Below are 25,834 nucleotides of genomic sequence, written 5' to 3' on the forward strand. Positions count from 1 at the left end.
TGGACTGATGGCGGCCTAAATTTGGGATCCTACTGTGGGGAGCATGGATCTTCGCCTGTCCTGTTGGGATTCTGATACTTTTCGACACAGTTGGGCATACATCACTGCAGGCTTTGTTGCCCAAACTGCAAGCCATCGTATTGGCCTATTCCCGTCCCATGTGTGAACGATTCTGCGAATGAATCCTGTGAGATCAGGTCATCGATCGAGAAAAACAACCCAGTGATCAAATTCGCCCAGCTTTGCTTATCGGAAACTTCTTTGTGCAACGAGGGTCAATGATTTCTATGTATGACCGGGTCCTTGCTCACTCACTCCAAAACAGAGCATGTAGGGAAGGTAAGAAGCCGCCACCCCGTGTCGCCACTCAGAGAAAAAAAAAAGATAATCATGATAGAGGGGAAAGGGGGGAAAGTCGGAAGACGAAAGGTCCAACAAGGGGGGTCTTTCGATCCAGCGCAACCTGTGAAACAGCATGTAGGCATACATGGTCAGTATTGTAAGAGTCCATAGGAGCGCCAGGAAACAATCTCGTAAGCCGAGACGCCTACGGTGTGAAGCATGTCGTGTTCAGAACAACACGTTCTTTGTTTGTCATCGATGACAGGGTTACACTGGCCAAGTAGTCTTGATATACGTGGAACTATTCTTTCTTTTCGTCTTGCTTGAGACGGCAGCCAGGATAATAAGCGCAGTTTTGTTTTTTTCCCCTTTTTTAAAAAGGAAGAGGTGAATGCCAAGAATCGACTGCGTTCATATGCCCGTATGTGAGTATAGATTTCTATTATGTACGCAAATATAGCTCAGTATAGCTACCCTGAGTGGTAGTATCTAGTTACGTGAGGTGTTCGTAGCCAGAGGGGTGTGCCGGTAGACGGTTCCTTAGAGAATAGCATTGCATCTCATCAACAACACTTTCCTCCCTCCCTGAACAGCGGACTGCCTTCTCTAAAGGCTCATTAATGCAGACAAAATCTTTAATGCCTAAAAGTATCACTCAGAGCGTCTCGTCTTGAGCTCGGTTGTTGCCTTGTTGCGTTGTTGCCTTCCCACGTTTTAAAAACTATTGGGAATTGCCCACATGCCTCTCTATAGGCTTCTTCTGTTTTGCCTGTGATGTCACAAAGCAGATCTGTAAGAGAAATTGGGGCTAGCCCCTTCGAGTCTGTTGTAATAGGTACAAGCCTTCAAGGTACGCTTGCACTTGCATATGATCTATAGTTTATTCCCGAGAACGCTCACGTAGTGGTTTGGGATTATTGGCCTCTGCGCATGATTTTGGAAGTATAAAGCCCCTCTGAGCTATGGATATCTTGTTTTCAGATTGAGTAGGCGTTTTCAACCGTAGGAGCTGCAATCATTTTATGATCCGGGGACATCGCGGCCAGGAAGCCTCTTGGAAAAGTACTTGAATGGCCTAAAATGCATGAAATTGATGATGACAGCATACCTTTTGTCAGCAGAGCTCAGAATATAAGCAAGACATTCATGATAAGCAAGATTGAGGGCACAATACAGGCATACAACAACTAATTGGGACGCCTCAATTAGTGCCAGATATATTACAATTTATATCTAGGTCTTCTATTAGTATGAAAATAGCTTTTAGAATTCTATCAAGCTTCTGAAATATCAGAGGCATTACACACGCTACACAGGTCATCATGAATGGGCTAAAAACTCTGTGTTCAATCGACATGTCTATCTTCCGAATCTTCTACTCGACATACCTTACTCAACATCAAGGCTTAGTGCCTGTTTGAGGCTTAAGGAGTGTGATTCCAAGAGCACAATCACATCATACAAGTAAGCACTACCTTTTTGCTATGGTTGCCTTCACAATTATGACAAGAAAGGGAGTAAATTGAATAGGTATTTCAAGTAGATTGTTCTGGCCAGACCAACCATCGGCTGTACGGCCTTGTCTTTTTCTTTTTTGAAAGAGACCTCCGCCAATAACAGAACTGATGCTCGGCTTTAATCCAAGCTCCAAGGCAGTGGATCACATCGAATCCTAGATGGTGCTATAAGAGTTAGGGAAAGCGCAGTACGACAGCCAGATATATCTTACGCACAATAAGGACAGCCAACGACATAAAGAGAGATAATTGCTTAATAGATGATTAATCTCTTGATGAATACTGGCCGATTTATTGACTCTCGGAGAGAAGGTCACTAAAGAGGCAGCCGACATGCGTGATGTCCTATGCATAGCGAAAAATAGGCATACTGATCTTTTGACTCTACACGAGAATTTGACGGCTTGCTAAGCTTATGACAAATAGTTAGTCATGAGAGAGTGGATGCCCTTAATGAGACAAAATCTGTTGGACTTATCAGAGGGCTAAAACATGTTCACAGACAACCTTTACTACGAGAAAACCCCTTTCAACCGTATATCCGGCTAAGCCAGCAGTCGACCCCCAGTCGAGATCCCTGTAAAGAAGAAAGCGGAAGTGTAAAACGACAGAGAAACAAAAAGTCAATCTCGGGCGGCAAGGTAGAATCAAAGACGTAGGCAGTGTTACGAACTTGTGAGGCAATTGCAAATCGGCCGTTGGTCGAGAAGGTTGACAGAAGGGCAACAACGGGAAGCAACTGCAATCAAATTCAAATCGTACCACCGCGCCTAGGTAATCAGGAATCCCGCGGGGATTGATGGGTCGATGAGAGTAGATAGATATCTTACTAAGTGTTGTATCCATCTCCGCTGCCTCGCGAGGCTACTACGGATGAGGAAACTGACTCAATTTGATAAATTACCTATTCTTCCTTTTTCGATTGCTTCTGAGCCGGTAACTTTATGCTTAGACGCCGGGCATAATCCTAGAACGCCGGGTAAGAGATAGGTTAGTTTGATTAATTGGACAACTGCAGGCCATTTGGGGTATGCACGTACCTCACAGCTCAAGCGAATCCCATCTTCCAGTCCAATACGAGCTTCGTACCCCAAAATCTTCTTTGCCTTTTCTTCACTAGCATAGCGAATGGAACATGCATCTTTGACACTGCCGCGGCTCAGAGTAGCTGTTGTTCCCATAACCCAGGTCAAACATTCGGACATCAAGCCCGCGAAGTAGGCCAATGCCCTGGGAACTGGAACTTCAAAAGATGGTATGTGGCCGAAGTGAGCCCATACGGAGAGGCAAAAGTCCCTGAAAGTGATTGGCTCGTTGTTTTGGATGAAGAAGACTTCACCAGCGGCAGTCCTCGAAGACATCAAGTTCTCAGCAGCCAAAACATGGGCATCTGCAACGTTAGAGACATAGGTCACGTCCCACAGGTTGAACCCGTCCCCGATAACAAAAGGCGTTTCGCCCTTGGCAATACATGCATGAATCGAAGGGACAAGCAAGTTGTCACCGGGTCCACAGAGCACGGAAGGCCGGAGGGAACAGGTAGCCATCGCGTCGTTAGACTCTTTGATAACCAGTGCCTCCGCAGCAGCCTGGATTGAATTTCAGATGTCAGTCGACGATTTCTAATTCACGGAGACAACCATTGCGGGGATTCTGGGGGTATGAACCTTTGATTCGCCATATATCAGTGACGAAGCAGGCGCCGGCCACCTTTCGTCAATGTTCGGAAACGGCATGTCCAGATAGTCTGTTACGACGCAGCAAGTGCTTGTGTAAATGAAGCCCTTGGCTCCACTCCATTTCGCCGCCTCCAGCATGTTCCTGGTTCCCTCAACATTGATTTTTCGGGTTAGACCTTCTAGTCTTCTACCGAATCGCTCGCTGACGCGTGGAACGATCCCGGCCGTGTGAATAACGATGTCTGGTCTGATCTGTTTCATCGCCTGGCTGACTTCCGCCTCATTGGTGACATCAACCCGGGAAAAGGAAATGCCCTCCGGCACAAGATTGGTAGTCCCAGGAGGATTCAAGTCGATGATGGTCAGGGAGCATTGGGGATGTTTCTCGGCAAGTGCTCTGGCTATCGCGGCACCAACAAAGCCGCTGCCCCCGGACAACAAGACTTTTTTCGATGCAAGTTCGTCTCCAGACATCGTGCAATAATCTTGCAAGTATATCTTCAATTACCTTTTTTAGCTTAAGATCGCTTCTCGACTCACGCCCCTTGACTCAAGCGGTATAGAACGACGCTTGCCAATCAGCCTAGTGAGACAAACCAAGGTGGATGAACATTGTGGGGGTGGCGCTTATGACTGAGTCAAGTAGAAAAGCTCGGTCTCATGTAAGAGGCGTTGAATGTTCTTCTATGAAAGAAAAGCATTTGGAGCGGAAGCGATTGACCGCCGTTGTTGAAGGTGGAAGGCGGAAGGGCGGAGACACATGACAATCCCATCGAGGCGGAACATTCCACGACGAGTGCTACACTTCCTAAGCATACAACCGTCTGCGTCAAAACAGAACTCGAGAAGGAAAGGGCCAATGAAGTAAAGGTCAGTGAAACTAAGTAATACATGAAGACGAGCCTATGTTACTGTACAAAGGTATCTATCCCAACAATCGCAAACATCAGATACCAAATTATGGGATAAGACACTGCGACAATCCAAACTCCAGTATAAATGCAAAACCCACAACATTCATAAAACAAACGCTCCATCTTCCAGGTTTCCTTCATCTTTCGACGAAATTATTTACTGAACCCGGCAAAGGACCAGGCCTCCGACCTTCTTCTCAACACATTCTCGCGCCTCCATAATCCCGCGATCCGTAGAAAGGTAGAGACTTTCACCTGGCGACCGCAGACCTTCCACATAGCCGCTCTTATTTCCGCGGATCACTTCCCGAAGACCGGCGACGTCGATCGAGATTCTTCGTGTAGGCTTGCTGACCATCTTCATCTTGCCCAGCACAGGTTCGCTTTGCCAGTACTTCAGCCCCAGCCAGAGTCGTCGGGACGCAACATTGGTTTGCGTCACAGGCTCCACGTTAGAGGTGTCCGGGTGACCAAGAAGGGTATGTTGAGGGGGAGGAGTCGGACCACCCCGAGCGACCGAGGAAATGAAGCCGCCGGCCTGGAGGGCAAGGCATAGTTTTAGGTGGAGTTTCGAGTTCGGGATCGATGTGAGACCAAGACGGGCCTTGGAGGCATTGTTCAAATGCGAACAAACGTGGGATAGGTTGACGAGGGACATGTTGGGACGGGCGTTGGAGATTGTTGACGGGAGCGTAGATTAATAGTTGCGGTACCTGGAGAGCGAAACGAAAAGAAATCAGCGACACGGTCATCCAGCAATTGAAAAAATGTGTTTGCAAAAGGAAAGGCTTCGGGTCAACTGCACCTACACAAGCAATTGAGCACTCTACAACACCCAGCACAATGACAAAGCGACAGAAGGACGGTGACGATGGCAGAGAAGCAGTCGATCTTGCGGAAGCCCGAATGAGAAATTTTCGGACAAACCAAAACGCCGGCGCGAGCTCCGGGAGGGCTTATGTAATCACGCTGACAATCGCATCTTCTCTTCTCTTCTCTTCAACTTCAACATACTATAATCATTCTATTCATGTATCAACCAGATTGAAATATTCCATAGCTATATAGCTTTCTCGGGCACTTACGACGCCCTAATACTTAATGCAACTTGTCGAGGAATCCTTCTCTCGTGTCTTCTCTTCACCACCACTACTCTCTCCTCTAGGGCGGTGGTGTCACTGACTATTAGTGGCGGACCCGACCACCCACCGCCTTTCGCCGGTGGGTGGTCGGCAGCGTAAAGGAATTTGCAGCGTAAAGGAAGAATTTGAAGCAATTTGAAATATCTCAACAAAACACGTAAAAAATTAATAAAATGCAACTATTCAACGTATTCCTATACTAATTCTCTTTATTTGAAGCAGTATTTTGACCTTCAAAAACGAACGGTGGTGGAGAGGTTCCAAACGCTTCTTTATATGCTTTGATCGCCTTTTTCTGCTTGCTCGCCTCTTCCTTCGCTTTACGATCGGAAATCGATCGATTCGCATCTTTGACGCTCAATATACCAGTATCTCGAAGCCTTGGAACCTCTCGTTTAGTTGTTTTGCGGCGACGAAAAGCCTGAGTTGCTGTAATTCGTTCGATCGTGGTGTTGAGATTCGCGAGTTCTTCCGCTTGAAGTTTTGAATAATGCAGTACGCGTTGAAAGCCTCTACGAAGCTTTGGAGTGAGGTCCACGGAATCTATGATTTTAAAGAGCTTTTTCTCGCTTTTCATAACATCTTGAGCGCTTTTTGGAGGCGTATTTTCAACGCTTGAAGAAGAGAGGTTTGGGAGAGGCGTAGTCTCTCCGTATACGCGAAGATCAGGCGCTGAGATCTCTGGAAACGATGATAAAGTCTTTTCAATTGCTTCAATTTGAGCAGATCCATCAGGAGAGAAGATACCGCGTTCTTTAAAAGCTTCGCAAATGATTCGCGGATAAAAAGCCTTTTTGTGTGCTTCAGCAATATCATGTAAAAAGTTCGATTTATCTCCCGGTTTTTCACTCCACTGCGCAATGCGATTATTCAACCTTTTAAAGTGCGTTTTGTAAGCGAGAAAGGGCTTTCCATCAAGCAGTTGGCAAAGATGAGTCGTATAAGATTTAAAACAAAAAGGAAGAATCTCGTAGATCTCGCAAAGTTGTATAAATTCAACGATCTTGTGAGTTGTATGACCGTCAAAGATAAGCACACGTTTTTCTTCTTTTTTCAAGCGATTTTCAGTCGAAGTTTCTTGATAAAATTTGTGAAGCCAATCAATTGCTAGCTGATCGTTGACATAGCCTTTTTCTAAGACTACAGTATAGAAATTCGGCAATTTTTCATCATACCAATTCTCCATAAATTTCTTGCCTTTAAAGATAAAAAGCGGCGACATACTCCAACCATCCGCTACAACACATTCAAGCGCTGTAATGATCTCGGAATGTTCGGATTCAGGAAGATCAGGACATTCTTTATGTCTGCTGATGACTTTTTGACGCTTTCCAACTCCTGGTTGAAAGCCGCATTCGTCGAAATTGTATACGAATCATGGCGGAAGAGATTTGACGATATTCGCGAGTTGATTGTACCAAAACTGCAAAACTCCAACATCTTCAGCTTCAATCCTTTTCACCTCCTTTGTTTTCTGCGTCATTATAACCAATTTGAGGTCCGGAGAGAGTCTTTTCACGAAACGATACACCCACGATCGATTGACGCTTCGCTCGGGATTGACGCGTTTGACTGTGAGGTTTGCCCATTCTTCAATCATCGAGATAGTGACGGGAAAGTGAAGATCTTGCATTTTTGTAATTCAATGGACTAAAGCAGTCTCTTGATACTGATCGAGAGCCTTATTTGAAAAGATTCGAGCACTGCGAGGGCCTCGTTGATCGTAAATGCGGCCATGCAAAGTGCAGTAAGAAACGCCAAATTGCCGCGCGATCTTCGCGATAGAGAGATTTTTATTGTGCTGAACGAATTCAACGGCCTCATTTACGCGTTCATCGCGAATTTTAGAGGATTTAGACATATTTGGTGGTTGGTATGGCTTCAAAAAGGTGTTTTATTGAAATTCTTCCTTTACGCTGCAAATTCCTTTACGCTGCCGACCACCCACCGCCTTTCGCCGGTGGGTGGTCAGGTCCGCCACTAATAGCTGCAGCTAATCAACTAATCACCGGCCGATCATGCATCTCCAAGCGCCCTCGTAGCCGCCGGGGTCTTGACGCTGCATCTCAGAGGCCAGTTCCTTGTTTCCCCTCGTTTGAGGCCTATATATATCACAATGTCCCCGATTTCTATCCCTCCTGTCCCTCGCGCTTCTCCTGTCTCTACATTCTCCCCTCGCAAACCAGCCCCAGTATCCGACAGGTCACCATGCCTCCATTGCAGGGCGAAGAGCGAGTGCTGACAGTGTGAGGATACACATCTACCCCGCAGACTGCCGCTTGCAGCGCGAATTTCTGGAATGCGATCGCATATTATGAGCTGGGCTGACTACGTTTAGTTTCGCCGACATCCATTACTACTTTACAGCTCCTAGCCCTAAGCCTTTGCATCATCGGTTTGATAAAGGCTCGTACCTTTATCTCTACTACAATGCCGCCCAACATAAGATACGGATTGAAGTAGCCAATAATCCCAGTGCCCCCGAGCAGGACTCATTCAATGGATGTCAGTTATCACTACTGCTTTAGCACGTCGTCATCCTCAGCCCGCTAACTTTTGTCACTATCAGCTCTGGATCGGGTTCATGTCCGCCACTCAACTAGGTTTCCGACCCTATGTACACTCACAGTGGACGGACAGTCCCAAGAACAGCAGGCCTTCCCGCCGCCACCTGGCGCTGGCGCTGGCGCCAATGCCTACGAATGGCTATTACCGAGCGGTGATCCTCGCGAGACGAGCGACGACCTTTTGCTTCTTCACACGCTGGACATTTACTTTTGGACGTCGGACGACGCAAACCAGTTTTTAGACTTGACTGAGCGCTGTCTTTCCCGCTCCCAGATCGAGTCAGACCGTCGTCCTTTTCCGCCTCCACCGCAAACTACGGCCACGAGTACGGTCGTACAACAGCTAGAAAATGTAGCCATTACCGACCCCGCGTACCAGAACGGACAAACCCGGAATTCTCAATCCGAAGTGCCTGTCGCAAACCCGGTCCCTACTTTCCAATCAATGATAGCGCCTGGCTCTCTCCCCCCTCCGCCTCCGCTCAACGGACCTCCGTCATCAAACGCCGGGCGAGCTTCCTCGATCGATGAACAGAAAGACCCGGCTCAGTTCACCCCTCTCCCATACAACCCTGCCGCGCCAGCCGCCCCCGAACCGATTCAGCACCGCGAGAAAACTCCCCCACCACTCGACGGTGCCGATGGAACCGGGCTTGCAGCTGCCGTAGCAGCCGACAACGGTGTCCCCTATAGTCCTCCGTCTCAGCTCTCGGGCGCAGGAAACTTCGCACCCCCTCCTCCTCCTGCTACCCAAGGATTATCTTTCTCGATGCCGGGGAGCTACGCCTCACCACCCCCAAGCGCAGGGCTCACTCACTCCGGTTCATTCTCCTCTCGATCCTCCATACAGAGCCCACCTGGAATTCCGTCCTATACACCCTCATTCGTCTCCGGCACCAACCAAGCTGTCAATGCACCACCTGTCCAGACGATGTCTTTCGCGCCTCCTCCCAAAGACCCCAATGCGCATCTTTATGGTCAAACGCAGAACATTTACGCGGCGCAGCCTCAAACCCAACCGACCTCCCCCCCACCTCCGGTAGGTGGTTACTCGAATTACTCTTACGACCAAGCACCAAGACGTCAATCTACGAACAGCGAGTATGACATCCATAAACAGTTTTATAGGCCCACAGAAGCAGAGGCTTCCTCTCACCATCAAAAATATGCACATCAAGCTATGCAGAACCCCGGGCAACGGCCTCGGAAGTTGGAGGACAGCGCCTCGCGAGTCGAGAGTGGCGTAAATAGATTCTTGAAAAAGTTGGAGAAGAAGCTGTGAATTATCCTACTTGCGGATGGATAAAACTGTTTATTCTGATAATTCTCTCTGTCTCTTTTTCCGGGGCTTTGTCCTTGTATGTACGCTTGTTTGATGATGAATGCCAGAATGTACGGGAGTCAATAACTTGTAGTGCAATATATTCAGATCGCAAAATAAACCACAGTACTCCGTAGTAACACAAGATACCATCTGGCTTGGGACTAGTGAGTCAGCACTGGCTTGAAACTCCCAGTTATCCCTCCCCCCGTCCGTAAACTGTTAACAGTTAGCTGCCGATAAGATAAGAGACTCCGCATCTACTCCGAGACTCCGATCCCTCCGATTTTCGCTCTCATCGACCCATCCTCAACAGTACACTGATCTACACTTGTTCGCCATGGCATCACGATTAGCAGCCTGTGAGGTCTGCAGGAAGGCCAAGCTCGCTTGCGACCACAAGCGACCAGCATGCACGCGTTGTGAGAACAACAATAAAACTGGCATGTGCATCTACAGAGTCTCCCCGTTCAAGAGGAAAAGACCAGCCAATCCATCATCCCCAGGAGTGTCCAAAAGGGTCCATTCATCAGGACTCCCAGCCTCTTCTTTCAATCCTAGGCCCAATGTATATCCAAACCCCGGGTATCTAGGGTCGTCGAGTCATGCTACAATCTTCGAACACATCTCGTTAGATCAAAGCACTACAGCAGGGATCCCACGCTCTTCTGATGCGACTCTGTCTGAGTCACCATGTCCACAATTGGCCGATGAGGGCTGTCTGCTACAAGGACTCGATATTCTCAGGCAGCTATTAAATACATTCCCATTGACAGCCATGAACGATCTGGTCCTTTTATGGCTTGCGAAAGGAGCGAACCTAGCTCTTGCCGAACCATTCGTTGAAGGATATACGCGAAGCATTATCCACTCGCTTTCAACACTTCCACAAGACGAAGATTGGCATATAGCTTTCGCGAGGCGCCTTCTCCGGAATTCAGCACAGCCCTTGGAGTTTACTTCTAGCTCAAACCTTTCTGATTTCATGGCTCAGTCTGTGGGCAATAATCTGCGATGGGAGGCTCTAGGCATATTCTTCTCAGCCGTGAGTCGGGCAACATACGACATCCCGTTCTTTCCCCAATTATATATGACACGGGAAGAGCAGTATGCTCTCCGTCAGCTCTGTACGAAGTTCAGTGACGCTTCATTGGAGATCACCCTATCTCTTGATTGTCTAAATGATGTACAACTGATCTTACAATATGAGAACTTCATTATACATTCTTATGTCGACGGTGCTCAGAGTAAGTTGGCTCTATCCCATCGATTTTCAAAAGAAACCATCGACTCATTCAGCAAGGCTATCATCCTTGGCGCAAACTTGGGGATGTCATGTCTTCGATGTTCGCGCTCGGTTACCACGAGAATATCGAGACTAAGACGGAAACACCTCCGTTCCTCATGAAGGTGCGAAAGACAGCTTTTGCAAGAATCTATTCTGCAGACAAGAACATCGCCATCTTTTTAGGGAGGCCGCCGCGCATGAGCAAACGTTTTTGCCACTTTCAAATTCCCTCGAGTTCTCCGGACTCGCAAGGCAACACAGAGTGGGACACCGATGCAATGCCTAGTTATACGGAAGAAACACGCTGGTCTGCTCTTTGCGCTTCCTTGAAGGAGGAAATCCTCGAGCTAGCCCGAGATAAGCCGCATACATGTGTGCAGAAAATTAGGTATATCTTGATGCAAATAGTCGAACGGAAATTGGCTAACAACAGAAGTGCTATCCAAGATAGGGCAGAAGCTCAGTGGCGAGCACTGCCTCCGCATTTCCAGCTAGAGGGCAGCATCAGACAACACACTCGACAGTCACCATTCGATCAAGACTTCTTGGTTAGTGTCCGGCTCAATCAGCTCCATGTTCTCCTTCTGCTTCGCTTATTGTTGCTGAATACTCTTGCGGATCCCGACACCTCGGTGGTCACCGTCGCCGGAGAGATGCTTGCTCTTGTCGTTGAGGTTATCCTCAATCGGGATCAACTCACCAACTCTGGAACCGGGCTTGTTTGGAAGGTAAGTTATCTTACATTTTTAGCAAGCGGAATGCTAAGCAATCAGATTGCACACTATGGTCTACCTGCTGCTGGCATAGTCCTGCTCGCGATGCTCAAACAGCAAAGCACGCCACTACCGCTCGGCAAATCAAGGACTAGAATACTGCAAGATCTCAGCATCTTCGTTGCTGAAATCCAGATAGGAGCAATTGTAAGGGAGGCAGACCCGATCTACGGGCTGATCACCAAGGCTACGCAAACGATTTAACGATTTCTCGAATCCTTTTATTCAGAGCCGCTGCATCCTGCGCCTGATATGGCAGCAGATGAGCAACGGGTCGATGATTGGGCAAGTGTTCTGGGACAAGATCTTTGGGACTTTGAAACCGGATTCTGGCAGAGCTTGGCAGATCACCCTTCATTGGTGGCTTTTGACTCTGGGTTAACAGAGGTCTAGCGGTTGTCTAGCTTTGTTTTCAAACTAAGTACCTCCTCGGATAGGTGTCCTAGCGAAACTCGTCTACCAGAGCATTAGCAAATATTCTCACACCCTCAGCCAAATCATCTTCAAGGGCGGCCGCAAAGGTCAGTCGAAAGTGCAGTTCATCCGCTAGGATCTTGCTGCACTGAAAGAGAGACCCTTTGGTGACTTGTGCTCCATTCTTGAGCGCAGAGCTCAGTATTCGGTCCTCTATTCCCCCAAGCTTTGGCTCCACATCCTGGAATTCAGTCTGACCCTGGAACTGGGGGTGCTCTTTCCAATCCAACTTAATCCAGAGGAACATACCATACTCCGGCGGCACCCAGTCACAGATTTCCTTCGGTGAGTATCGACCACAGGCCTCCAGCAGACTGTCTCGGCGGGAACGATAGCTGAGGGAGAGACGATCAAGCCAGGAAAAGAACCCCTGGTGACCCCATGTTTCATCCAAGAGCTTTCCAAGCATCAATTGGGTCGGGCCGCTCACCGCAACGGTGCTCACCTCGTGGTAGGCCAGGAACTTATCGATCACCAGACTACTCGCCGTCACCCAACCAGCGCGCAGCCCCGGAGCGAGAATCTTAGATGCAGAGTCAAGTCGAACAACGCGGCCTGCTCGGTCGAGAGACAGATAAGACGGAATGCCGTCCGCACCAATGTCATTTTGTAGCCGTCCGGGGCAGTCACCCAGGCTGAGAAAATAATACGGATCATCCTCGATAAGGACCAGATCATATTCCTCAGCAATCTGATAGATCGCCCGCCTTCTCTCCACCGACTGCGTCACGCCCGTCGGATTCTGCCCCGACGGAACCGTATACAAGACCGTCGGCCTTGGTCCCCGCGCCTCCTCGTCCCAAGTCCGCAAAACCTCTCGCAGATGATCCGGACTCAACGCCTCCGCATCCATATCCACACCTTGAACCCGAGCACCTACCAAACCGGCCACTTCGACCGCTCCAGGATATGTATACCGCTCCATCAAGACCGTATCTCCTCGGTTACAGAAAACGCGCAACGCAATCTCCAACGCTGACGTCGATCCCGCCGTGAGGACCGTACCCCAGTCCGCATAGGGAGGGTTATGTACGAGCTCGACGTGCTCGGTCACAAAGCGCACCAGGTGCGGCGACCCAGCCGCATGGCCGTAGTTCAAGCCAAGAGAGAGATTATATCCTGCGTCGTGCTTGCCGATCGTCTGCTTGACCACCTGGCCAGGCTCCCCATTCTCATTCCGGGAAGACGCCATCGAGGGCACTCAAAGCGCCAGAGCATTCCACGGATAAGACTCCGCCGTCGGCCGGCCCGTCCCAAGCGATATAATCTTGTGTGAACTCTGCGGACTCGCTGATTTCTTCATCGCAGAGCCCTGGAAACCCCGACTCTCGAGGCTGAAATGGTGGTCCAGTGAGACTGACTTGGGTTTCGCACGGTTATGTGCAAATTTGAAGGACTCGGAGGTTGTGTATGGGGCAACGGTGCAGGGGATATGTGCGGAATTGGCACGGAGGGAGTCAATGTCGGCGATTGATAGACGAGACATGTTCACTGCCGGTAATTGGGCTGGGTTTATCATGAGTAGCAATGCAGTTGAAGCAGATCATGAGCAAGAGTAAGGACTATTTATATCCCGATCTGGAAGGCAAGCGTCAATTCTATACAGTCAGTTCAGTCCATACGGAGAGAAAGTCGGAGTAGTCGGCGAGATCTCGCTTTTTTCTACCTAAACAACTATAGCTCCTACATTTCGAGCAAATATTGAAGTATCTCATCTGTTTGAGTAATATGTATCCTCTACTATGACCTATTGTATGCGTAGACTCCCTCAATAACAATAAATATTCATCATATTAGTAGCATCAACATAGAATATCCAGCCTAGAACACTATTATTTAGCAGTGGTAGTAGTGTGATACTTACTTAGGTCCAGCCAACCAACCCGTATCTATAACTCTCATCCAATGTCCCTAATCATTAAGTAATCAACGCCCTCCTTATCTCTCAATCCGGGGTCCAAACCAAACCGGAGGCCCGAACGGATCTCACATTAAACTCACGCCCTGCGGGAGACCACCCACCGTAACTCCTCCCCTCGTGACCGAGGGTAACCTAATCTAGCCCCTCTTCCGCATTTACAATATGAATATAACTGAATGTTTGATCTTGGAATAATCTTATTTTAACTTACTCTTTGGAAAGAATTATTGAGATTCATTCAAGCTATCTTTCATCTGTTCCTTTAAAATATAGGTAGTATATATGCCCTTTGAAGTTCCAAGTGAGAGTAGACTACCCTAATAGTAGAGATGGCTAGCATCGGAGTAAAATCGATCGGATCGGAGTGCTCGGCGAAAGAGCCCTGTAAGCTTGTTCCTACCAGCAAATGACGGCGCTTCAAGTCGGGATTGCCTTACCTAGTCTGGACTCTAGACGTAATCAGTAATGAGATTGAGGGCCTTGGGGTTATCGCATGCGAGGATAAATTGTTCTTCTTATCTCGTTTGTTCTTTGCTCTCTCTTCCATCATACTACTTATCTACCCAGTCTACTCCCAATCCAACGTCACACTCACACTCACATTCGCGCTGGAACAATACCTAAAGAACAACCCTTGTCATCCAATCCAAACCTATATCAGAAAGAACCATGACGCAAATCAAACTCCCATCCCAAGGCCAACCCCAACCCCCAACCAAAACCATCACAGTCGCAAACTACCTCCTCACACGCCTCCGCCAGCTAGGCATCCAATCGATCTTCGGCGTGCCAGGCGACTACAACCTCCGACTCCTGGACTTCGTGACCCCCTCAGGCCTGCACTGGGTGGGGACCTGCAACGAGCTGAACGCCGCCTACGCCGCGGACGGGTACGCGCGCATCAACGGCCTCTCGGCGCTGATCACCACCTTCGGCGTGGGCGAGCTGTCCGCCATCAATGGCATCGCGGGCGCCTATGCCGAGAAGGCGGCGGTGATTCATATCGTCGGGACGCCGGCGCGGGCGCTGCAGGACTCGCGCACCCTGATGCATCATACGTTTGCAGATGGGGAGTATCGGCGGTTCGGGAAGATGGCGGAACATGTGACGGTGGCGCAGACGAATCTGGTGGATGAGAGGACGGTGCCGGAGCAGGTGGATTGGATGTTGAAGCAGGCGATTTTGCATAGTCGGCCAGTCTATATCGAGGTGCCGGATGATATGGTGGATGTGTTGGTGTCGGCGGACATGCTGGGGAATGAATTGGAGGTGCCGGAGCCGTTGGAAGTAGATGAAAAGGAGGATGAGCTGCTGAAGCAGGTCCAGGAGCGCATGTACCAAGCCAAACAGCCGCTGATCCTAGTCGACGGTGAGTGTCGGCCTCTGGGGATTCTCAGCCAGGTGGATGAACTGGTCAAAAAGACCGGGTGGCCGACATGGACCACGGTCTTTGGAAAAAGCCTGGTGAACGAAGAACTGCCTAATGTCTATGGACATTACTCGGGGCCGCTCGCAAGCGAAGAATGGAAGACGTATTTCGAGACGGCCGATCTGATCATCAACCTGGGTCCGCATTACAGCGACACCAACACGCAGGGCTTCGCCACCATCCCGCGGGAATCCGTCTCGATTTCGTTTCTCCCGGACCGGATCCTCGTTGGCAAGGACACATTCCGTGAGCTGCCGCGCTCGTTCCTGCCCCGGCTGCTGCAGAGTCTGGACGGCTCCCGGATTGCCGGAGTCACAGGCCCCCCTAAGCTCAGCCATACCGACCTAACAACCCTCAACCTCGATGGTTCTATCACGCAGAAGACTTTCTACGATTTCGTCAACCCGCTCTTCCGCCCAGAAGATCTCATCCTCACCGAGACGGGGACTGCCTCGCACGGGGGGCGAGAGTTCCAGCTTCCTCGAGACACGCGTCTTTTCGGCGCAGTGACCTGGCTCTCAATCGGATACATGCTTCCCGCGACACTGGGCGCAGCAATCGCGAAGCGAGAATTGAAAAAGGATGACAACGCCCGTGCCATTCTCTTCATTGGCGATGGAAGCTTGCAGATGAGTGTGCAGGAAATCAGCACGATAATCAGCGAGAAGCTCAACGTCATTCTCTTCATCATCAACAATGCGGGATATACTATCGAGCGGGCCATCCACGGAAGAAAACAGGCGTATAACGACATTGCGGCGTGGCGACATGACCATGCACTGGGCTTCTTTGGGGCGGACAAGAGTCAGCTTGGGAACAATTTCAGTGCCAGAACATATCAGGAGCTACAGACCGTGCTTTCCGATGATCGGATTCAGTCTGGGACTGGATTGAGAGTCATTGAAGTATTCATGGACAGAGAAGACGTGACAGGGCTTTTGGCCAACCTGATTAACAGTCAAATTGTAAAGGAACAGAAGCAATAAATAACCAGGGTTGTATTCTAGATCTCGAATATCTAAGGCATTTAGAAACAGAGAGCAACACCCCAGATTGCAATTAAAGACAACACTAACTTCGAAACAAAATTGAAAGCAATCAGTCCTGGAGAAATCTGATGTATGCAAGATGCAGTATATAACGCTAAGACAAGACCAAATGGGACCGAACACAACTCCACCATACAGATGCTCCAGCTTGCACACATTGTCGGCCTTGCTCCAACCATAGAACACAAATGCTTTCCCGAAACCAAGACCCGCAGGCACAGATCAAGTCAAGTAAAAAACGAAAATAGAAAAAGGAACCAGCTTGAAATAGAGAAGAAAAAAGTTGCGCGAAGATCTACAGATCGCTTCACGGCTATGAAAAGGGTATAACGAAGAAAGTAGATAACAAGAATTGAAAGATAATGGGAGCAGATTGGAAAGAAGAAAAAGTGGGGTTTTCTGTTTGATATTCAAGCTGACAAATGGATCCATACTGCTAGCAGCTTGGCCTCATCTAGGTCAGGGACAACTTGGCGATATCAATCTCGTCAGTGTCCTTCGATTCATGAGCAGACTCGACAATGTCGCTGGTGGACTTGTCAGTCTCAGTATGTTCGGGAACTGCTGGCTCGACAGCCTCTTTGGACTCGGCTTGCGAGTTGTTCTCTTCCAGGTCCACAGGAACAGAAACTTCGGTGGTCTCGGCGGGGGAGGCAACATTCTCTTCGATGGCCGACTGAGCAACATCAGTGGTCTGTTCCACCAAAGGCTCCGTAGGCTGCTCAACGTGCTTCTCGGTGGAGGCCTCCACAGCGGGCTCGACGGGGTCGGCAGCAACAACCGACGGCTCAGCAGGAGTCTCGGCAGGGGCCTCAGCAGGCTGCTCCTCAGCAGTGGATTCGGTAGAAGGTTCCACGGGAGCTTCGGCAGGCTTTTCCTGAGAGTCCACAGTAGGCTCAACAGGCTTGGGAGGCTCGGCCTGAGGCTCGGCGGAAACAACCTCGGTTGTCTCTTCCTTGATGACCGACTCCGTGGAGATTTTCTTCTGGAGGGCATCGTTCGCTTTCTCAACGGGGGTCGGCTGAGGTTTCTCAACAGTTTTTGCCGCACGGGGCGCTCGGATCTCAGCCTTGGAAGCAACCTTCTTCACCGGTGCACGAGTCGGCTTAGAGGTCCGGGGAGGACTCTTCACGTCGACCTTCTCGTGGGTCTTACTGGCAGAGCTGGCAGTAGGACGCATCATCCGAGCCAAGAATCCCTCGTCGACAGGCTTAGAGCTGCCATTGCTCACTCGGGACGGGGGCCGCTCGCCTCCAGATGGAGGGGAGGGGCGGGAGGATTTGCGCACGCTTGAAGCAGTGGGGGTAATTGCGCGTTGCTGGGTTCCGGATTTGGCACTTTTCAGGGTCGATGGCTTGCGAGAAAGTCGAGAAGTAGCCGTTCCCGTGGTTCCTGGTTTATTCGCGACAGACGACAAGCTTGGGGCCGTGGCAGAGGGCGACAGGCGGGTGGACTTGGCCGGTGATCTGGATCGGGGCTTGGTGGTACGGGACGCATCAGAAACGCCGGCTTTGGTGGCCTCGCGCGCGGGCATCGAAGCACGGACAGGTCGGGTGGTGGTAGTAGCCCTAGTCGTCGCAGGGTTCAAGGATGCCCGGCTTGATTTGTGCGTGAGAGCTTGATTAGTTGCAGCAGCAGGAGGCTTCGGGGAGCGGGCTGTCCTGGTTTTCTCGTTTGCAGTCTTTGCTGGCGAGGTCGGAGTACGCGGTTGAGCCGAAGATCTCGGGCCGGTGGCAGGGGTCGGCTTAGGGGCCGGTTTGTTGGTGGAGGCGGCCTTTCCCACCTGAATTGCCGAGGGTCGTTTGGTAACGGTTTTGGTTGTCTTTGAGGGAGAGGCAGCGAGGGATGCAGGGGCAGCAGGTTCTGAAACGGGCTGGTTTTCCTTGTTGTGTGATGACACAGCTTCCTTCACCGGAGACTTCAAGCCTTCTTCAACCACAACGGCCGGGAAGTCAGACGGTTCCTGAGAGCCGGCATCCTTGGATTCATTTCCATTCTCCATCGCATTTTGTTCCATTGGAAAGCCGCTGCCGGTGGGGGAGGCCGACAGCGGACTTTTCAGGCTGGGCACGTCGTCGGAATTGAAGCTTCTGACCCTGAGCGGAGCGGCGGGGCTATCACTGCGACCACTAGTCTTCCGCAGACCAGCAACCGGAGACTGCGAACCGTCGACGGCGACGAAGCTGGCACGCACTTTAGAGAGTGGTCTGGCCGAGCCCGAATTCTCCGAATCGACAGGAGACCGACCGCGGTCAGGTGGCGAGGTGGTGTTGCTCTGGCTGTTCTCAAACCGGGCAAGGAGATTCCTCACACCTGGATGAGCGCCAGTGTCATTCATGACGTCTCGTTTGAAAGGGAGAGCCACGTCAGGCGAAATATTTAGGCGAAGAGAGGAGGGCGGGTGAGACGACGTGGGACAGCGGCAGGTCGCAGCTTGAGGGGTAAGCGAATGCAGCGTGTCTGCAGCGGAAGTAGGAGGGCCCGACGATTCCGCTGGTCAGGTCGCAACGATGAATGCGGATGGGTTGCAGATAAATCAACAATGACGGGACGCGCTTGACGTGAGGGGGAGCGGGTGACGTGATATAAACAGAACCAAACAATCAACGCGGAGTTCCAAAGGAGTGGAAGTGGAGAGAGAACAAAGCTAGTAAGAAGTTAAATTCGCCAGGGCAAAGTACGGATCGGACATTATGGGATCAATGAGAGATGCGATGATGGGATGGGATCTGAGCAGAAAGACCGGCTGACAAGAAATGGAAGAAGGGAAGAAGAAGAGAAGAACGAAAGAAGGAAGCGAGAAGGAAAGAAGAAGAAGGAAAAGTGGAAAACAGAAAGGAGAGACAAAAAGTGGAGGGACACGGGGGGGCAGGCCTGAGGCAGCGGTTTCAGGGGTCGGATCCGCGGCTTCACTTTAATAGTTTCACCTTCCCTTCACCTCATTAATCTCATCCCTACGTTCGTACGTAGTCAACTAGCCACTCCCGTTTCAAGCCGAGCATTCTAGAATGGCTCTGACGATTATCCAATATGGGTGGATGTCCATTCAAGCCCTGACGCCGTTTTATCGCCTCCCTAGTGCCTCATATTGTTGATCGTCGTCTAGATGGGACGGACCCCTTGCACGAAGTATCTTTGACTTTGGCCGGATACTTGATCTCCTATTGGCCTTTTACACTCTGTACCTATCGGGCATCGTCAGAGATCAGATCAAGGAACGAACCCCTGTCATACACGGCCTCCTGCGGTAGGACGCAATCCATCAACCATGTATCGCCGTCCTGTCCCTGCAGTGGACGGTCCCCCACACTCCCTAGAGGCCAGGTTGCAGCAAACCTGGACGAATCAACGGTCCGGACTAGTGAAGCCCACTTCCGATAGCCTGCAGAAGCAAGAACAGAATGCCGATTGGGCGTGGGAGCCTGGGAGGACGTCTCGCCTCCTAGCAGGAGCTGACCCACCGGTGCAAACGATGGTCTGCCAGTCCGGCTGAATGGTATATTCCCCAAATAATTCGTTCAGAATTAAAGACGCATCTAAGCATTCTAGTCGTTTTGTTTATCTCGACCACTGTAAACCAGTCATGAAGGCTTCCACTTACTGCAGCCAGCGCTGATCACAAGACAGCGATATTCATATGGCAGTTAGAGCTCCAACCAACAAAATGTAGAAACTTATGTTTGCCCCGGCCCGTACCTATCTTTGTCATTTAACAAAGGCTTGACTATCAACAGTACCGTTTGTTGCTGACACTTGCCATTTGGTCTCTACCGGATGTTTACTACAAAGCAGGCCTTACATCATGTTTTCAGACAGATATCGCTGTCTACTTCTACTCCTTCTTTTAATCTAACCCTCTGCCTTCGTTCAACTCAATTCAACTGAACTCCCGAATATCACGATCGAAGATATTTACCAGCATGAACGGCACGCCTAGAAGCTCCAGCGCAGCGCGGGAACAGATCAAGCCTGCTCTGGATCGATTATTCCAGATGCTGAAAAACGACAGTCGTCCTATCATTCCCACCCATTCTCTTCCAAATCTGGGCATCAATGTCCGACTCTTCGATCCCGATATCCCAGGAGATTGCGGCCGATACTTCACGCCATGGACGACCGAGCAGATGGCAAATCACGAGAAGAACCCGGAGGTAAACGACGAAAGTACAGGACTCCAAGCCCTAGGAAGCCCGCTGGATGAGGGCATTCTATCTTGTCCGCAGGAGACATACACGTGGAGTTCTCAGATGAGCGAGCGCCTGAAGTGGGAGGTAGAGTCCGCGCCGAGGTATGGAACCCGGGGGAATGTAAGGCCTCTAAGAGACCTGAATTTGTGGTGTTGCGCTGGGTGAGTGCACTCAAAAGCCAACGCCGCGCAGCCTAGCTGACATCGGTCATGCTTTTACAGGACATTGCCTTTCAGCAGAGAATATTCCGCACAAATCTCTGAACGGGACCGCAGATGGAAACCCAAATTCTACTGGACCCTGCCTGGGCCTAACGCGCATATCAAAATATGCATGTGCAGCAGTGTCGAAGGGGACCCGGACCAAATTTTTGCGTACAGAACTGCTTACAATCGTTGCTACGATGGGAACCCGACTGGAGAAAGAGTACCTTAGCCATCATATGGTTGTTCCGCTGAGTCGACAAAGGTTCCTAGATCGGCATGTGACGTAACTAATGACGCTTCTAGGTAATGTTGTTCTCGTTCATGGGTCAACGGCAAGGAAGGATATTGACGGCATATTACAACGGGCATGAGCTTATGGTCCGAATGTCGCCCTTGTACCGTTTTCTTACCCAGGACACGGATTCGATGTTCTTGTTTACGCGATATTTGGTCAGTGATGGCAATCCTCGCGGTGATACTACTCGCTTGCCTCACATTTGAACTCGTTTCGGGAAAGGAATGCAGGATTTCTAGCGATTGTTGAAAGCTGGGTAGATTCGCTTTATTCAATTGTCTTTCGTCAATGCACCTCGTCGTGGATATGCCCGTGGATAGCTTAGCAATATCTAGAAATCACTGCAGCACCAACGTGAACAGCACAACCAAGTAGACTTCATCCGTAGTCTTGTTCTTCAGCACATATCGTAACGCATGGTTATCCTCATCTATATACTGTAGAACATGGATGTTGAAACCAGGAAGCCGTAACGAGAAATCTATTCCAGAAATTAGCCCTTCCTCCAACTCCACTCCAACCCAACACCAAAGGGAAAGAAGCGAAAAAGTGAACCATACCATTAAACCCCAAATACGGATTCCCAAAATCCACCCAATAAACCCTCCCCTCCTCAAACACAAACTCCTTCCTCTTCTCCTCCTCCTGAAACCACTTCCTCCTCCCGGCCACATCCCCAGGGATCCCCAGCTCCTCTCTTACCTGGACTCCATCCCCATCCGCCCCTTCCTCTACGACACCATCCCCCTCACACTCATCATCTCCACTATGCAGAGTAGGAACCTCACCATCCCCATTCCCATTCACCTTCTCCCCAACCCGAAACTGATTCCACGTCGACAACGCCGGACTAAACAAGTACGGCTTATCGGCATACGCATCGCCCTCCAGCGTCGGATCTATAGACCAGCGAACGAGACGCAGCGCCGCATTGAAGCCAGGAGGCAGACGATCACGAATCGGACGATCGAAGTTATTCCCGAAGAGCAGGTCCGTGCCGGGGACGGGGTGTTTGAAGACGATGGCGAAGGAGATGGAGTATTGGTCGGATGTGTGTAGCGGGTGGGTGAAGTAGGGGTTGGTTTTGGGGGAGTCGTCGGGGTAGCCTTTCCGTCACATTAGTTAGAGATACCAGATTGTGGGATGAGGGTAGTTAGGTAGAGAGTACATACCGGTGTAGTCCTGGATGCGCACGCAGAGGCTTATCGTGGCGTGTTCGTTGTCGATGCGTAGTGGTTGGTTTTCATTGACGGGTACGATGCGATGGGTGTCGGGGTTGTATTCGGAGCCCGCGGTGACTTTTAAACGGTATTTTTGGGCGTCAGTGGACTCGGCCATGGTTCTTTGTATGTCTATTTGTATGAATCGATCTAATGGTAAACAATTGATAAAGAACAGAGCATTAGAAACGAGAGATGAGACCGATGGAGCTTTTGATCGATGATCGACACGACGTCATCGACAGATCATCCATGGTTCGCCTCGGCGTCAACAATTACATAGTTATAGTTATAGATCAAGCAAGTTTTCATTCTCTGTTCAACTACCCTAATTATCTTTACAAAGTACCCGAAATCCAAAGACCGAGCTCACAGCAAGAGTACACTGCGTGTTTCAACAAAGGAAAGAATTTCAAATTACCCAAAGTTGAACAAGAACTAAAGATCGGCTGGATCAGAAGGAAGCAGCACACGATTATCATTCTCACCAGCCTCATCCAGGACGTCTTCGTCGGTTAGAATACCAATTCCACTGTCAAGTTTTCTCCGCTGCTTTCCTCGTCCGACCTCCACATCGACAAACCGTGTCAAGCTGACTGGAGTGATCGGCTCACTGCCTGGATTCGTACTGTCGGATTGCAGCTCGTCCGACTTGAGCTCGAAATTGGCGGTGCGGACTTTCGCTCTCCGCCGTTCTGCGTTGACTGTTTCCTTCATAAAGGCAAAGGACCGCGCTTGGTCTGCAGCCCACCTGTCCAGCAGGCTATCCCGGGCCTCGACTTCGAGATGCAATTGCTCCTCTAAATCTGTGTTGCCGCGACGGAGTTTGTCCATCTCCGATTTAGCGCCTTCAAGCGATGTCGTCAGTTCTGAAACACGGACGTTCATCGATCCCATTTCCTGTTGGTGGCGCTGGATTTGGTCGGTCGCTTGCTGTTCCAGGCCCTCAATGGTTTGTTGACGTTCTCGCTCAATTGACTCAACCCTGGCGGTTAGATCGCACGCGCGAACTCGATTTTGCTCGACAGTCGCTTCCAATCCATGAATTCGTGCCTCTCGCTCCGCAAGGGCCGACTCCGCTGCCCGGCGGGCTTCCATTTCGCCCGCCACTTTAGTTTCCAACTTCGAGACTTGTTCGTTGTGTTTCTCGTTGGCCGTGGCCTTTTCCTTTTCCAGGTCCGTCACAAGTTTCTCCAGGCTCTTCACCTCGTCGCGATACTTGCTGAGCGCCTCGTTTAGTCGCTCGATCCCGACGGTCTGCTCTTGCCCCTCACGTTCAAGTTCCTGCAGTTGCATTCTCGTGTGGATCATGTCTCCGGCTGTTGCAGCAATGGAGGCTTCGAGGTCTCCAATCTTCTTCGATGCACCCTCATATCGCTCTAACAAGTCGTCAAACTGTCCACGCAAGGCTTTTTCGCGGCCAACGGTGCCTTCATGGCGCACTTGCTCTTCCCCAAGGCTCCCGACAAGTAACTCGACGCGCTTCACCAAGGCGCCCAAGGTAGCATTCCCGTCGTTCAGGCCAGCGTTGGCGGTCTCTCCGGGAACTGCGCGCTCTAACTGAAGGCGGGCTGAGCGGAACCTATCACGCATCTCGTGGACGATCTCTTCCACGTCCTCGCCAGGGAAACCTAGACCAGATATTTCTCTTTTGACCGAATCAAGAGCGCCAACGGCATCAGAGGCCCGTGAGACGGCTTCTGTTAGGCTAGGGACAAGCTGATCGAAAAACTCTGGTGGCGGAGAGGTTTGCCGCAGATGGTGTTCCAGGGGCGTGCCCTCCAAAGAGGCAAATCGAGCTCGACATGCGTTAAACAAGTCTTTCTTTTCCTTCCTAGCGGCTTCTAGATCCCGTGAAAGGGCAAGGATCTCTACGTCTCGGCTATTTCCAGACCAGGGCGCCGCTGGAGAGGGCTCATGAAGTGAACGCTCTGGAGTTAGAGGAGGAAGGTCATTTAACCCAGGCGTCGGGTGTTCGTCGGACCCGCGGAGATCCGGAGAATACGACATGAGTATTGTATCCCCTTCAAATCCGGTATCGTTGATGCTTATCGTGTCACCTTCAGACGGCGCGGCATCGGAATGGTGTTGGCACGAAAGAAACGACGAGGATATCTCCTCTCGCAGGCGACCATTTTCGGATTCCAAATGGTTAATCTTTGCCTGAGGTGACAAGCACACCGTGTCCTCACCCGAGGAGAGGCTGTCGGGAGTGTCCCGAGTTCTTTGGCTCGACTCTAGCTCCTTTTTCAGAGCATCCCTCTCCTGCAACAGGGTCTGCAGAGTCTTTTCGTATTGGGCGACCTCTCGCTTCTCACGTTGGTGATTGTTGATCTCATCACTTAGCCCGACCCGACGGATTCGCCGTTGGGTCCGAGAGTCCAGGATTTGCCGCAGCGGGGTGAACTGCACCACTCGTTCGGAAGTAGCAGAGTCCAGCAGAGGATCCAACGAACGGCGCCGCGGGAGCGGAGTTGAGCGTCGTCGCGCCGCCCGACTCGGGGTACGAGGCACGTCTGAAGTTGCCGATTCATCAAACGACGTGCGAAGCATGGCAGGCGTGAGCCCGGTTGAATAGTCCTTGTCATTCTCTAGCTGGGGACCGGGGTCGGAAAAACGGACCCTCTTGGCTGGCTGACGGGGAGTCTCGCAGGTTGAAGCCTTGGTCTGTCGAGTAACTCTGCACGAGGTAGTAGGGGAGCATGGAACTGAGCTAGAAATAGCACTGTTTCGTCTCTTTCGACGAGACTGCCTGGTGTCCATCACCATGGTTATATATGTGGGGTAAAGGCCGGTGGTAGATGGTGTCGCAAGCAAGACCGACGTGATCGTTAATATATTCCGACAGAGGTCATAGAACGAGGACCGGCCAGAGTGCTGCGAGATGTCTGATAAACAATAAACAATAAGGACTACAGCGCGATAAAATATTCCCCATACTCGAGAGACTCGGCAGGCAGAAGCGACAAACAAACAGACTGCCTAAACTAAAAAGCCAAACACGGCTGGTTACCCCGGAAGTCCCGATCCGGCAAGGCCTCCTTACGCGTTTGGGACGTAAACAAAATTGGCCTGGCCATGGGTGCCTGAAATATCAGGCAGCACTCACCCTTGCATAAACCAATGTAAATCCACAGGATGCTACCTTTACAGAACCCAATCATTCCATTGGCAACTATGCGAGAACGCGGGGATCTCTCGAGTCTGGACTCTGGCCAGCTTCTTAGGTTCGTTATCTTATCGTCCTCTCGCCGGAGGTTTGTCGAATTGTCATGTGAGAAGTCACCGACCATGTATCTTCTGTCATGCACTAGGACAATGAGAGATTGAACGCAGAGCACATAACGACACTTACGACCCTGGACTCTCCGACAAAGTCGCATTTGGGTGGTGTCGACAGTGCTGTAGATGACGTCATGTGCACGCACACTATCAAGCCAGCACTCCCGAGTCGTTCCTCCTTTCCGACCTTACTTCCCTTCTACACCAACGCTGTACACTACACTGTAC

General features: G+C 50.5%; 10 protein-coding genes across 10 annotated transcripts; 4 read left to right on the plus strand and 6 right to left on the minus strand.

Moving 5' to 3' along the window:
• Window positions 1-2,763: 2,763 nt before the first annotated feature.
• LDX57_000835 (uncharacterized protein) lies at window positions 2,764-4,012 on the minus strand (the record flags this gene model as incomplete). The annotated part of the gene is made up of 3 exons (XM_046082480.1): window positions 2,764-2,826; window positions 2,900-3,448; window positions 3,527-4,012. The coding sequence occupies 3 exons, from the start codon at window positions 4,010-4,012 to the stop codon at window positions 2,764-2,766; spliced, it is 1,098 nt and encodes a 365-aa protein (XP_045938437.1).
• A 597-nt stretch (window positions 4,013-4,609) lies between these two features.
• Window positions 4,610-5,110, minus strand: LDX57_000836 (mitochondrial 37S ribosomal protein uS8m; the record flags this gene model as incomplete). The annotated part of the gene is made up of 1 exon (XM_046082481.1): window positions 4,610-5,110. The coding sequence occupies one exon, from the start codon at window positions 5,108-5,110 to the stop codon at window positions 4,610-4,612; it is 501 nt and encodes a 166-aa protein (XP_045938438.1).
• Window positions 5,111-7,802: 2,692 nt separating this feature from the next.
• Window positions 7,803-9,443, plus strand: LDX57_000837 (uncharacterized protein; the record flags this gene model as incomplete). The annotated part of the gene is made up of 3 exons (XM_046082482.1): window positions 7,803-7,840; window positions 7,933-8,099; window positions 8,164-9,443. 3 exons carry the CDS (start codon window positions 7,803-7,805, stop codon window positions 9,441-9,443), a joined length of 1,485 nt encoding a protein of 494 aa, XP_045938439.1.
• A 1,374-nt stretch (window positions 9,444-10,817) lies between these two features.
• On the plus strand, window positions 10,818-11,747 carry LDX57_000838 (fungal specific transcription factor domain-containing protein; the record flags this gene model as incomplete). Its single annotated transcript, XM_046082483.1, has 1 exon — window positions 10,818-11,747. The coding sequence occupies one exon, from the start codon at window positions 10,818-10,820 to the stop codon at window positions 11,745-11,747; it is 930 nt and encodes a 309-aa protein (XP_045938440.1).
• Window positions 11,748-11,985: 238 nt separating this feature from the next.
• Window positions 11,986-13,209, minus strand: LDX57_000839 (aminotransferase-like domain-containing protein; the record flags this gene model as incomplete). The annotated part of the gene is made up of 1 exon (XM_046082484.1): window positions 11,986-13,209. One exon carries the CDS (start codon window positions 13,207-13,209, stop codon window positions 11,986-11,988), a length of 1,224 nt encoding a protein of 407 aa, XP_045938441.1.
• A 1,398-nt stretch (window positions 13,210-14,607) lies between these two features.
• LDX57_000840 (alpha-keto acid decarboxylase family protein) lies at window positions 14,608-16,353 on the plus strand (the record flags this gene model as incomplete). The annotated part of the gene is made up of 1 exon (XM_046082485.1): window positions 14,608-16,353. One exon carries the CDS (start codon window positions 14,608-14,610, stop codon window positions 16,351-16,353), a length of 1,746 nt encoding a protein of 581 aa, XP_045938442.1.
• A 517-nt stretch (window positions 16,354-16,870) lies between these two features.
• Window positions 16,871-18,754, minus strand: LDX57_000841 (uncharacterized protein; the record flags this gene model as incomplete). Its single annotated transcript, XM_046082486.1, has 1 exon — window positions 16,871-18,754. One exon carries the CDS (start codon window positions 18,752-18,754, stop codon window positions 16,871-16,873), a length of 1,884 nt encoding a protein of 627 aa, XP_045938443.1.
• Window positions 18,755-20,336: 1,582 nt separating this feature from the next.
• LDX57_000842 (uncharacterized protein) lies at window positions 20,337-20,866 on the plus strand (the record flags this gene model as incomplete). The annotated part of the gene is made up of 2 exons (XM_046082487.1): window positions 20,337-20,723; window positions 20,825-20,866. The coding sequence occupies 2 exons, from the start codon at window positions 20,337-20,339 to the stop codon at window positions 20,864-20,866; spliced, it is 429 nt and encodes a 142-aa protein (XP_045938444.1).
• A 576-nt stretch (window positions 20,867-21,442) lies between these two features.
• LDX57_000843 (DUF1769 domain-containing protein) lies at window positions 21,443-22,442 on the minus strand (the record flags this gene model as incomplete). Its single annotated transcript, XM_046082488.1, has 3 exons — window positions 21,443-21,585; window positions 21,665-22,210; window positions 22,277-22,442. The coding sequence occupies 3 exons, from the start codon at window positions 22,440-22,442 to the stop codon at window positions 21,443-21,445; spliced, it is 855 nt and encodes a 284-aa protein (XP_045938445.1).
• Window positions 22,443-22,615: 173 nt separating this feature from the next.
• Window positions 22,616-25,381, minus strand: LDX57_000844 (uncharacterized protein). Its single transcript, XM_046082489.1, has one exon. It carries the CDS (start codon window positions 25,091-25,093, stop codon window positions 22,763-22,765), a length of 2,331 nt encoding a protein of 776 aa, XP_045938446.1. The 5' UTR covers window positions 25,094-25,381; the 3' UTR covers window positions 22,616-22,762.
• Between the last annotated feature and the right edge of the window lie 453 nt (window positions 25,382-25,834).

Source organism: Aspergillus melleus (assembly GCF_016097325.1).
Source record: "Aspergillus melleus strain CBS 546.65 chromosome Unknown contig1, whole genome shotgun sequence".
In the NCBI taxonomy this organism is placed as follows: domain Eukaryota; kingdom Fungi; phylum Ascomycota; class Eurotiomycetes; order Eurotiales; family Aspergillaceae; genus Aspergillus; species Aspergillus melleus.